Below are 13076 nucleotides of genomic sequence, written 5' to 3' on the forward strand. Positions count from 1 at the left end.
GTTCAGTACATGGAGTATGGAATTGGAAAGTTCCAAAGTTGTCGTGGATCATGTAAGGGATGTGCATACTATTTTCATCTTCCCTTCATCTTGAGTAGCTGAGCAATAAAGAAATAAGCTTCACATCTGCTGGTGGATTGCAAGGAAGATGTGACATGGAGGGATGTTTGTAGCCTAGTCAAGGACTTGCACATTTAAGAAGGTCCATTTCCCTGGACCAACACATTCGAATTGGGATGTTTTAAATACTGTCATTAATTCTGAGACCTGATTCTCACTCTTTAGCTCACACAACTTCTCAAGGCCTACGGGTACAGGGTCGGCATAGGATGTGAGTTTGGTGTTTTGAAAGCGTATTGCATAGACTGATTGACTCTCAGTATCTCAATACTCTTATTCTTATTTCTAAATACCCTGTTTTACTTAATATTCATGAATCACAGCAGGAAACATCTACCTGAGGAAATCAGAAGAACTGGTGGTTTTGAATAGCTTGATACCAGTGTAGCCTCCACTGCACACCTGAGAGAACATTAACAACTCACTTCAGTGGTGTGCATGAGTATTGCTGGATATTGCTTTTCTGTAGTTAAACTTGGGTTGAATATGAATGTTAAATGATTTCCAGATGGCTGTTATGGATGCCTATTTGGGCTGTTGGTTTCACTATGATTATAATGGTACTTCATGGAGCAGACATAGAAAATAGAAATAAACAGCAAATACACTTCTTGTAAGCAAGCAAAACCTTTGAATGGTGGTTGGAGTGGGGAGCACTGATTGCTTCAATAGAAACAAAACAGGGGTGTGTGTGTCCATATGTGTCACCACCACAGTTCTTTTAAAACACGTTTCTCAAGTGCTTGTGGGAGCCTGAAAAATGGTTTTCCTTTGTTTGCCTGTTACTTCTTCTGCTGGAAGATGAGGCTTAAGAGAGATATTGTTGGATTTGCAATTTTGGTAGAAAAGAGAAGTCTTGAACTTGTGAATATTTTTATGCAGAGTCCTTGCTAAAGGTATGCAGACTCGTTCAGAGCCAAATTCATTTAGGACAGTGTGTTCCCAGAGTGTCCTGCACCTCTATGGCTTATGAGTATTGTGGAGATGTTATCTATGATAGTGCTAAAAACACAAAGCCATGATCAGGGAGGGGGGAGGATGGCATTGATTGTTCTGGGCATGAGTGTAGGGACAGTGCAGTTAATGTTGCTGAACTTGTTACAGGCAGTGGTGATTATGGCAGATATATCACTTCTGCGGGTGACAAAGTCCAGAGAAGGCAACTTTGCAAGACCACGGTGGTTCATACTCTGCCAGGCTGTCCACTGCCGAGATGACCACAGAGCTTGTCCGAGATGGACACTGGAAAGTGGGAACAATATGGCCACCCTTTGAAATGCCTGGGAAAGGACCAGAGATGTCTTCTGAAGACTTTATCAGGATGGTCCTCAAGGGCACAAGGAACATTCATTCCCAGATGATCAGAAGAAAACCCTGAAAGAGAAGAAGGGTTGTTGCCACAGCTTGCTCATGAGTCAAAGCAACTGAACCCTCCTGTTTGCTCCGAGCGCTGCCAGTGCGGTAAACCTGCCTCTGCCTCTGCTCAAATGCAGCACAAGCATGGCGTCCTTTGGACCTGGGTGGTTGGATCTGCAAACTCAAACCATCCATTTTTGTTAGGTCTCCCTTACGTGTTAACATTAGAAATACTCTCCCCACAATCATGCAGCCTGTCCAGACATTTACTAGATTGCTTACAAGGATTATTAGAAATTTCCTGTCTGCTTTTGGGGTTGGGTTTTTTTTGTGGCTTTTTTAAAGAAGTTATTGATTTCCATGTATTTCTGTTCATGCTTGCAGTGAACTGATTTATGGTGGCAGAAATACTGTTTTGCTGCCAAAACCTAATGGGTACTGCTAACTAATTCAATTTTATCTGTTTTTGCCTTTTTTTTAAAAATTTTATTTTATTTTAAACCACTAGTGATTTGTCAAAACTAAACTGACTGCCCCAGAATTTGGTTCCTTTGCTTTGCCTGACATTTTCAATGGATCAGGGAAGGACAGGAGACAGAAGCAAATGCTGGCATCCCAGAGATAACTGTGCTACGGTACCACATATGTTGTGTGTCTCCTCACAGCTCTGTGTGTTCCATCAGGCAGACCCCTGCCACCCCTGGCACTCTCCGTGTATCAGGGTAAAATGGCTCAGTTCCACTCTTTTTCTGCCAAAGCTCCTCTCTCAGCTAAAGGATTTAGGGCTATTTTAAATCAACCATGCTCTTTTGTCTGGTGTATGACATCCAGAACTTGATTTGAATCTTTTGTGTCATCTAAGTAAATGTTTCTTATAATGGTTTTGATTACTCTCTAATAAAGAGGTGGGTGTTTTAGAAACACGTGCAAGTCTTGCTAGGCACTGAATGTGAGTATGTTGGGTTTACAAATAATATATTATCAAATCAGACATTATGTCCTATTTTGTGTTTCTTAACCCTCATCATGCCCTCTGCCTTTTCCTTTTCAGATGATTGTTAATGATCAGTTTTAGTTTTCAGATGCCTGGATTACTTTTGGAACTGTGGAGAACACCCATGTGCTTTAAAGTTTGTGCATATTCTCCTATGCTGTATTTTTGTGTTGTTGTGTTTTTAAACAGCTGCCCTAAGAGCCATAAACATGGTTGCACAGTACAGTAATATCTCTTGACTGAGTATCCAGAAATTAATCATTGTGCAGGGTCACTGTGTGGTATGTCTTCAACCCACACAATGGCTTTGTACTAGAATCAACAGGAATGAAAGGGAAAATATTATAAACGCCTGGTGGACTCTAAATATTTTAAACAGTTTACATTCATGGGTCAGAAGAAAGTTTCAAGAACTGTGTTTTATTTCACTGTTTGTGAGCATTCAGGGCGTCCTGTCCACACCATTTCTGGACTTTACACATTTCTCTCAGTGCCTTCATTTCACTTTTTTATGTAAACTTGAGTGTGAAGTGCCACAAGTGTCACTCTGCTCTCATCTGGATGTTTGGTTTTAAAAAGAATAAAATTATTGCTGCTTCTGATATAATAAATTGATCCTATGTTTCATAGGTAGGTCTGTAGTAAAATGCTGTTCAATAGATATGTGTTAACTCTTCTGCCTTAAATAGGAAATTCTAATCTAATCTTCAGGTGTATTTAAGAGCGATATTTAAATGTTTATTTATTTTACTCCATGCAGATTAATTCAGTTCCTTTCAGATTAGGTCTGAAATAGCTAAGAAATACACTCAAATTAATCCTAGAAACAACCAGGTATTTCAAGTGCCAAACTGGAAGTTTAAAAGAAAACAGTAGCATGTGCAAATAGGGAAGAAACCTAAAATACTTGAAATGTATCTGATGGAGGGGAACAGGAGCTATGAAAAGGGCAAACACTGGGCTGGCAGCATCTCACTCTGTCTGGGACAGCTCAGCCAGCTCCATCCCTCTGCTAAGCCTCCTTGCACTAGAACACCCTTAGGGGAGAAGAGTCATGAGCAGTGAAGTTAAAAAACAACAACCTTTGGTGTTGGAAAAGGATAAAATTACATTTTTGGATGGCGTCCACGTTGTGGTGAAACTGCTCTTGTGGGGTGGGTGTGAAGGGTAGTACTGGGCTCTGGGCAGTTGTCAGACAACCAGTGTTGGGGCTCTTGCTGTGCATACATGAAAGCCTTTGTTTAATGTAAACTTAGGTTGTGTACTTTGGCAGAGAGAGTGTTGAGTAATTGCTAAAACATTGTTTCACTGTATTTAAGAATAGTGAGCCCAAAATCCAGGCAGAAAAAAAAGGAATGTGGTCCTATTATAGTTTTGTTCTGTTCTTCAGTAAGGAATTCTATAAACTTTTAAGAGGAGTGAAATAAAAATAATGAATAAATAAATAACTAGGCAAAACCAACCTGAAAGCAGCCTGGAAAATATTAAATTTGAGATTCTGAGATCCTTGCACTTTCCTTTCCTGGTTTCCAAGCAGCCCTTCTTGGAGGACTCTCTCTGTCATAGGAGCAGGAAAACAGAGTTTTTGTTCATTTCACAAGTTAGATATTTTTTTCTTGTGTGTTATTAACAGGTTTGGCAAACATCGCAAAGATGACAAGAGTGAGAAAACTGGTAAAATAAAAGTGCAGGAAGCTCTTACTTCAGAAGAGGAGAGAATACGAATGAAGCAAGAACAGGAGAGGTAGACTTCAGTATTTGCTTAAACCTTGATAGAGAGAGTTTGTTTTATTATATTTTTTTTAAAATTAAATCACTGAAGGTCAATTTTCACCGATGAAATTTCTCAAATGTTGCTATGTTTATACACTTTAAATAATGAGACAAAGCTGGATTTATTTTGGACATGAGTATCAGCAGCTCCTTTGGCTGCATTAAGTATCTTTTATAGACCCAGAGCTCCTTTCCTTATTAAGGAGACTGAAGTAGTAAAATGAAATGTTTTCCTCTATCTAGTCTATAACTGATTTTATTGACATTTTCAGTAAACAAATATTTATACAGAATGAAGTATGTTTTGTATTTGTCTTCAAAGCCTTGCCTATCTAGTTCTTTTCATTGCTATATTTAGAAAAAGCCTACAGATTATACTTACCAGTATATTTGTCACTGGAGTTCAGTCTATTTATGTCATGCAGTCTGTTTATGGAATGATTTGTATATTAAATTGCTAATTGTAAAAATGAGTGGTGAGTATCTCTATTTTTCCTTGTCAGCTCCCTTTAACATTAAAAAACCTGTAAAAAAAAAATATATATATATTTTTATATATGTCATATGCTTTTCTGAATATTTTCAATCTTCTTTTCATCCTGTCTCTTGTAACCCTAGATATATGGGACCTAGAGTCTGGTGTCACTTACTTAAATTTAAACAAAAAAATCATGGAAACAGAGGTTGCAAATTAACTACTATTTGGGGATGTGCATGGAGAGAAGACCCCTTTTAGTAGACAGCTCTTCAGTAAGGAGTAAAACTTTGAAGGGTTACAGAGTTTGGATACTGAATGGTAAACAGATTCAGGCACATTTAGCAGTGAAAGTGAACTATGAGTTGTGGTGATTTATCTAAAGATTGCACTATAGCTCAGCCATAAATTGCAGGCACTGTAGAGAGCAGTTTTGTTGTCCTTGTGCAGCAGGTATGACTAGTTAGGCCTAATGATCCCTTTAACTACCATCTCTATGCACCTTGGTCTTTTGTGGGTAAGAACAGAGGTTTGTAAATGATGGCTTCATCACTCTGACAACTCACTGGAGTAGCAGAGCCGTAATGACTCTTGTGTAGTCTCCTCAGCTAAACCTGAAGTGTTTGCTTTCAGTTCTTTTAGGGTTAAGTGATTTACATTACAGTTAAGGCAGGCTAGGAGTATACATTTATTATTGAGTGAAGATCAGCAGTAACTTGTAAAACTGCAGAAACATTATCATTTGTGACCATCTGTTTGGATTACATTATGGGAAATTTTTTACTCTTTAACAGATACGTTAGCATAAATTGATGTAAAAATGTATTCATGTCTTTCTGCATCCATTCTGACAGCAGAGGATGGCTCAATCACAGTGCTTGGTTGGTTTTTACTTGTCTTTTTTATTTTCTCTTTTTGTAACAAAAGGAGGGTCATTAAATTTGTTCCTGTTTTTAAGGGTAATGTGCTTTCAGATTAAATGCTAAAGGCAACTAAAGGGAATAAGTGACTGAATAGGAGATTGGTTGTGCGATCAGCTTCCCTGTACACATGGGCAAACCAGCCACTCTGTGGATGAACTCTTGTCAGGGGTGCAGACATTGAAAGCCAAGTCCATTGCTCCGACCAGCACTGGACAGGAGGAAGGTTAGCCACATGTGTACAGTGCTTGCTACACACTGCTGAACCTAAGCCTGCCCAGCAGGAAGGGTTTCTTCAGAGCCTTAGGTCCCCAGAAAACCAGCCGTATACGTTTATTCAAAGAAGAAAGACTTGAGGTTTGAGTTAGTAACATTTTCTCTCTCTTCATTCTCTCTCTTTGTCTCTCTGTGTCTTTCTGTCTCTCTCAGTAAGAATGGTGAGAGTATAGACTGTCCATATGGTGATGTAAGAGAGGTTGCAATAGTCACGCTGGGTACCAAGGTAGAATTATGAAATTCTTTGTGTAGCCCCCTATGCATGGAGCAAATTCCTAATCCCTGTCCATCAAGTTATGCTAACCAATGTGAATCTTTCCTGGAATCTCACTCCTCGTGTGTCATAAAAGCAATTTTATGTGTTCACTGAAACTGCAGAAAATGCATGTGCCAGAACTTCATAACAGCTTGATGTTACCGTAACACGGGTTCTCCTCCTCCCGTTACTCTCTTTCCCTAACTGTGTATTTGCTTTCCTTTGTGTTATGTCTATAAGAGAATGCACATTCTTTGGGGTAGTGGCATGTACAACTAATAAAAGACAATAAAATAGCAACCAAATGTGTGAGGTGCTTCCTTATGTTTCTGAAAAACTCAGATGTCGATTTGGTCCGTAGAGACTATCAATATTTTTGCAGTCGGGTTGCAGAGAGTTTCCTTTTGATTCTGTAAAATAATGATGTTAGATGCAAGCTAATAATGAAGAATACTCTTGCAAATTAACTGAACAAGCTCTCAAAATGCTTACTAGGAGACAGAGTAAAATATTGCTGTCAGTGTTGGTCTGTAATGGCTGCTATTTTAACTTCGGTTTCTCTTGGTTTTTTTCCTTCCTCAATGTTTCTAGCAGTACAATTCACTTGCTCTGTTTTACTTGGTATTTGATACTATCTACCTCTGTAGTGATGCAATACTTTGGGGAAATAGGTTGGATTTAATGAATTTACTATGTATGAGAGGCTAGGAGCAAAAATCCTTAGGGGGTCAGAGTACAAGTGCATGGTCCATTAAAAAATCAATCATGCCCGTAATTTTATGGAATTATTATGTCTTGACTTTATCATTTCAATAGTATTGTGCTTACAGTAGTATTTTCTTTAAAATCCTAAAAGTAGTGCTCATATTGATTATAAGACAAATAAGCAAATTAATGTTCTTCAATTTACCATGATTAAAATGAATAAAATTGCCTTTTATCTATGTATTAGTATTAATAATTTCTTATTAAGGAACATATGTCTTAAGCTGCCAATGGGATGTGTTTACTGACAGGCTTAATTGGGAACAGAAAATGAAATGACCTAGTTGAAAATACAGGCGACTTTAAATGAATTGAGTACTGGAACAATTAGGAGTGTCACCTGAGGAGACCACCCACCAATCTTACCAAAATTGCTGGTAAAATACTTGCTATTTGTGAATTCTCTAAATGCTGGATTAATAGTTCATCCAAGGCTTTAGGATGTTGTCACTGTGACACTGGTTTAGTCCAGAAGACTGTTGGCATTATCCTTGATTGTCTGCCAAGATCTGAGTGAAAAGTCCAGATGGGCTCTGGTGTGCTGTTAGCAAGGTGCTTCTCCCCAGCAGTGGCACCAGTCAAAACATTCAGGCAAAGCTGAGCAGTAAGTTTTCTGAACTTGGCCTTGTGTCTCCTAAGAAAGAGACCATGCTGCAGAGTCTTGAGGAAATCAAATAAGACCTGAATTCACTTAGCTCTGTTCCTCTGCCAGATCACAGCTGGTTTGTATAGATGCGAACTTGGAGCCCCTCTTTGCCATGCTGTCGTCTCATCCATCACTGGACTACTAAAACTGGGTGCTGCTGAGGTGCTGCATTCACTTGTCCTGAGAAAACAGCCTGGGTCTTTCTTTGTTACAGAAAGCCGCCTATCAATTCTGAGTCATTTGCTGCACCCATGGTTGTCTCATCTTCCTGAGAGTAACGTTTTAGATTTTACAGCTTGGAGATGCATGGAATAGCTTTAGCTTTCAGGGGTGCTTCAAACTGCTTACAGTCTGACACAGGTGTTGCTATGTAGGACAGACTGACAGATTTTGAAACTTTTTGTCAGTGACCAAGCAGAATTAGTGTTGCATCCCTGTTAGTTTTCCTGTGGATGGTCACCTTCTGCTGTACTACTGGGTCTAAGTTTTGGGAATCCCACAGACGTTTTTCACTTTAGAGACTCTCTATATCTGGTCTTTGAGGGCCTCCTAGAATAGAATTTTCTCAATATGCAGCAAATGTGTCCACAGGTATCCTGCAAACTGATTGCCCTGAAATGTTTTCTGACTTGGTTAAGACCCTGTAGTAGTCTCTTTATTAAGAATTGTGAAGACAACTGTTCAGAAAACCTGCTGCTTTTGTCTTCTGGCTCTTGTTGGAGATAGACATCCATCTAGTAGAAGGTTCTGATACCATCATCTCTCTTTCACTCTTGGATTGTTCCTTGGATTTTTTTGTGAGGCGGTTTGGTTTGGGTTTTTTTTCACTGCAGCTCTGTGTTCATTACAAAATAAATCTTTGGCAAATCAAAAACCTTTGCTTGTGTTCTGCCCTTCTTCAGCTCAAGCACGAGCAGTTCTTGACACCTGCTTGGCAAGTCCATGCATGCTGACCCTGTCTCCAGCCTTGGACTGACTTCCTCTGTGCAACTAAGTGCTCCCCAACCCAAACTTTACTCTTTGTACCCAGGAAGTAGGTAACAGAGGAATGAAATAAACGTAGTGCTTTATGAGGCCCCAAGAAATGCAGCTGTATCCAGTGTGGTTCGCTGCTAGGTAACACTTACAAGGTGAAAGTTGCAATTCTAATGTAATCTTGTGATTCCAGACCATGTGAGCCCAGCTACTGTGGAATAGTGCTTCTGCTTTAATCTGCCTCTAGAGGCACTTCCTTCTCTTGAAAAGAAGAGTCTATAGGATGTTTTCACTGTTTAATGCACTGACTTAAGAGCTTTACTAATGTTCTACAAATCTCTGGGTTACCATAAAAGTGTTTTCATCTTAGTGTTGTGTTATTCCTCAACTTCTGCTGAAATGGATACAAAATCGGGTGCTTAAACACCTGCATTGGGAGGCTCAGTCTTGAGATAAGGAGAAAACTTTTGGAAGAGAGGAGATGTAATGGTGGAAGCACTGGGAGGATGGTGGAACAGAGAATTGGGGGCTCTTGGAGCCAAAGGCTTCCTCGGCTCTGAAAAAGCAGCTGTACTGTTCCAGTCTCTGCTCTGCGTGTGGGAGGACAATTAACTCGACGAAGTAGCACCGTGCTTCCTCCCTTCTGTGCCTAGTTATCCTCTGGGAAAGAGCCCGGCTGCCTCTCTCCCCCGTTCTGTTCTGGAACACCTTCACGTTACACAGGAATTAGCTGTGCATCATCCCGCTGTTACTTTTCCCCATGTCTCTGCAAGTGCCACCAGCGCGGGCTGCAGCGGCCGTGCCCGGGGGCGGCGGTGCCGGGAGAGGGAGCTCCGGGCACAGCTGTGGCGGCTGCCCGCGGCAGGCCCTGCGCTGGGGCTTCGGCGGCAAAGCCCAGCCGGGGAAAGCGCAGCGCCTTGCTGTCAGCGGAGGGAGATGCTGGTAGTGGCTGAGGCAGGAGACGATGCTGGTGCCTGTGCATGGCAGGAGGAGTGGGAGAGGTGCCCGAGGGTGTTGGTCTGCTCGGGGAGCTAGAGCAGGCATTTGTATTGGCACTTTGCTATTACTTTTGGAGATCAATCAATAGGCTGACAGCTTTTTTTTTTCTTTGTCTGAACGTAAACAAGTCTAGGATTTCAGTGGGTGTTGTTCATGTACTGATTCTTCCTAAATTTAGTGTGAAACATTCTGTTCGTTATTTGTAAAATAACACTCACTCATTTATTTATTTCCCTCCCCCTGAAGGATTCAGTCTGTAAAATATTTCCTAAGGGTATAAGGGTCTCTATCTTCAGCGTATAACAAACTTCTCTTCATCTTTCTCTAGTACTGTTAAAGCCACAAGCCCTTTGTTGTAAAAGTATATTAATGAATAGAAATGTTACAAGAACAGGAGTCTTGTGTTTTCCCTTCATCATGCATCATCCATTTTAATTAGACGAAAGGGTGGTGAGTACTGTGACAAGAGTCTGGAATTAAAATCATTAATTGATGTCAAGCTGACGAGAGACTGCTAACATGAATTTACTGACAGCAGGACAGAAATTAACCTTATCATTTTATTTAGTACATTGGGGCTATTTATTATATTTTCCTATGCAAGTTCAGTGTGTTCCTTTTATGATGACAGTGAAAGACAAATAATTAATAAAACCTACATAAAGTTTTATTACCTGCTATCAACCAAGTTTCCATGAAAACCACATCAATAACTTGCAAAAAACACATAAACCCACCACATCCTTCTAATCAAGTAACTCTTCAGAACTGTTACAGCAATATCAGTGATATTTTAAACGCTATGCTCTCCAGCCAAGTCAAATTGCAAAAGTGATCTGATTTAAAGCCATGCCTTGGTTTCTTAATGTCAGTGTTGCAAAAAATGAAACATATTTTCTCCAGCAATGACATTGATTGGAATAACTGTCTGCTTTGATCATCATTGGAAGGTCAGCCTAACGAAGATGAGTTTTAATGTTAAGCATCCTTATCCTTTAGATGAAAGAGTACGACAGCGTCTTACAGAATGACAGCAGCATCCTATAGATAATTTGTGACCCAAAGGTCATAATAAAAGAATGGAGGGGAGGTCATCCTGTAGTAAAGGCCATCTGGAACTGTTAAAGTATCAGATGGAGTAGGGGTCTGAACAGCAGGACACTCTTGGTGTCTGTCCAGATTTCCCAGAGAGACCGTAATATTTTTACTGGAAAACCCCAACTTTTTTTTTTCCCCTCAAGCAAAATATTTTCATCAAGCAGTGTCATCTTACTTTTAGGGAAAAAAAAAGACAACATGCTGTCAAGAGGAGAGGATTTTTGTTTCTTACGAATCCTAAGCATTATCTGTCCTTAAAATAATGCAAATGTTCAGCTTTAGTTTCAATACTGTAGTATTTTGATGCCACTTAACAGCTTTCACAAGAACTATTACCTCTAAATCTGTTATTGCTGCAAACATTCAGAATATAAATATTTTCTCAAGTGACTTATGTAAAATCTTTTCTGATAAAACTTTAACCCCCTTCCCACCTCACAAAGAGAGAGAAAAAAATATTCCTCTGTGGATCAGAAAATCAGAGCAATGTGTTTCTCATTCTCGCTTATTTTGAGATGGGTTATTCGAGTTTCACTGAGATTTGTAGCGGTGCTTTTGGCAGTGGTTTTTTACATAATGAATGAGCATGCGGGACGTGAAAACAAATCAATGGCAGTAATTTTTGTATGAGAAGACAGAAATGAAGCATGAAATTATTGAGCTTTGCAAAAACATTTCGGACCAGTTCCACTTCATAAAAAATACTGACTTTGGGAGATATGTAAATTGAAGCCTTTGTGGAATAATAGTTGCTGAGGTAGTTTTTTAAACAAAGCTTCTCATATTCTCTAGATCCATACTGTATGTGTAGAGGTTTAAAGACTTCAGGCTAACGACATAGTTTCTCTATTACCCCTCTGCAGTGATTCAAGACACTGTACTGGGCAAGGTCTGGCCAGGTCTCTTGCAATGTATTTTGAAATATCATTTACATTGTCTTAATGATATGAGCTTGCAGATCTTGCAGATTATATGGTTTCAGTGCTCTCTTAGAAATTCTGATTCCAAGTAAGAGCACTAATATGTTGTGTTTCCCTTTAGAATGCCAAGAACTTGAGGATGAAGCAGTAGTGTGTCCTCGATGCCCCTTTATGGTAGAGTTGCTGGAGCGAAAACTTATTTGAGAATTTAGAAAGTTTCTGAGCTTACTGTTGCTGAGTTGAACAGAACTGAAAACCCATCAGATTTTCCAGCCTGTGCTATAGGAGTCCCAACAGTAAGATAAAGGGCTAAACTCACTCTTTTTTTCTGATTCTTAGGCACAGCAGCGAGTGTTTGACTAATCAGAAAGACATCTAATGATACCGTTGTGACAGGCAGATAGGTTCTCCCTTCACACCACAGCTGAAACTTTTATTTTGTAATCAGTTACTAGAAGAAATCTTTATATGTGGTTTATGAAAAACCTGTCTCTGTTCCTGGCCATGCTGCTCTCAGCACTGGGACCCAGCAAGGTTTTAGAAGTGAATCCTGGAGGCATTGCGGGTGCTCATTTGTGGGTCCTGAGCAAAGACACTGACTTAGAAGTTCTGTTCTTTATTGGTGGGGTTTTTTGCTTTTCCTTTCAGCTTCAGTATATGAGGTTTTCATTAACCCTTGCTTTGCTGTGAGGTTTTTCATTGTTGGTTTTGGGTGTGGTGTTGTGTGGTGGGTTTTTTGTTTTGTTTTGTTTTGTTTTCCCCCCAGTTGCTTAAGACTTCATTTTCCAGCTTCAAGATTAGGCTATTTTATTCATAGCACTCTAGAAACACAGAATAATGGATGTGAAATAGAGCTGGCAACAGAATTTTCCATACACTTTTGTTACTAGACTTCACCTAGAGGAGTGTAGATGCTGAGTAGGCTCAGCTCAACCAAATGATGAGAGTATTGCAGCCAGGCCTCCAGTTACTGCCTGCAGCATCTGGGGATGACTGGTTTGATATATGGTATGATAAATAGTACCATTTGATATATGGTATGCTTTTGTCATTTGTTTCTTGCACATGCAGGAACAGCTGCTCCTTACATATCTGCAGAATTCAGATGTTACCCACCAGTGCTGCTTTCTGGTATTGTTCTCTGTTTGGAAAAAAATAAAATAAAAATTAGGGGAAGAAGTAGTCCAAGGAAGCCTGTGAGAGAGGAAAGCAGTACTGGTAAAGTAAGGAGGGATGGAAGCAGGAGCTCTCCCAAGCTGCCTTTCAATAACAACTGAATCTCATGATCCTTCCTCCTTTCTACTGCAGTTCAGCAAAAGAGATAAATAGGAGCTTAAATTAATCTAATGATCTGAGATCTGCTGCCTTAGGTGTATAGATCAACTGCTCTGGTCAGTTTTGTAATGCAAAAGAAAAACTGAATTCCATTTTGCTTATAGACAGGAATGATGTCCTTTGATGCAACATAGTTCGCAGCAGGATGACTATCCCAGTTGTCCATCT

General features: G+C 39.8%; 1 protein-coding gene across 16 annotated transcripts in view; it reads left to right on the top strand.

Moving 5' to 3' along the window:
- Positions 1-13076, top strand: part of PARD3 (par-3 family cell polarity regulator) — a 426698-nt gene that overhangs the window by 304861 nt on the left and 108761 nt on the right. For 7 of the 16 annotated variants that reach the window (XM_009896928.2, XM_009896929.2, XM_054171474.1 and 4 more), the window contains one exon: positions 4104-4214. The exons of 4 other annotated variants lie outside the window; for them this stretch is intronic. In XM_009896928.2, coding sequence (XP_009895230.1) covers positions 4104-4214 — 111 coding nt within the window. Of the gene's footprint in view, positions 1-1224; positions 1810-4103; positions 4215-6067; positions 6459-13076 lie in introns of those variants that run through there. 5 more of the 16 variants (XR_008462802.1, XM_054171479.1, XM_054171480.1 and 2 more) reach the window with 5 other exon arrangements.

The sequence above is a fragment of the Dryobates pubescens genome, chromosome 21, assembly GCF_014839835.1.
Source record: "Dryobates pubescens isolate bDryPub1 chromosome 21, bDryPub1.pri, whole genome shotgun sequence".
Classification (NCBI taxonomy): domain Eukaryota; kingdom Metazoa; phylum Chordata; class Aves; order Piciformes; family Picidae; genus Dryobates; species Dryobates pubescens.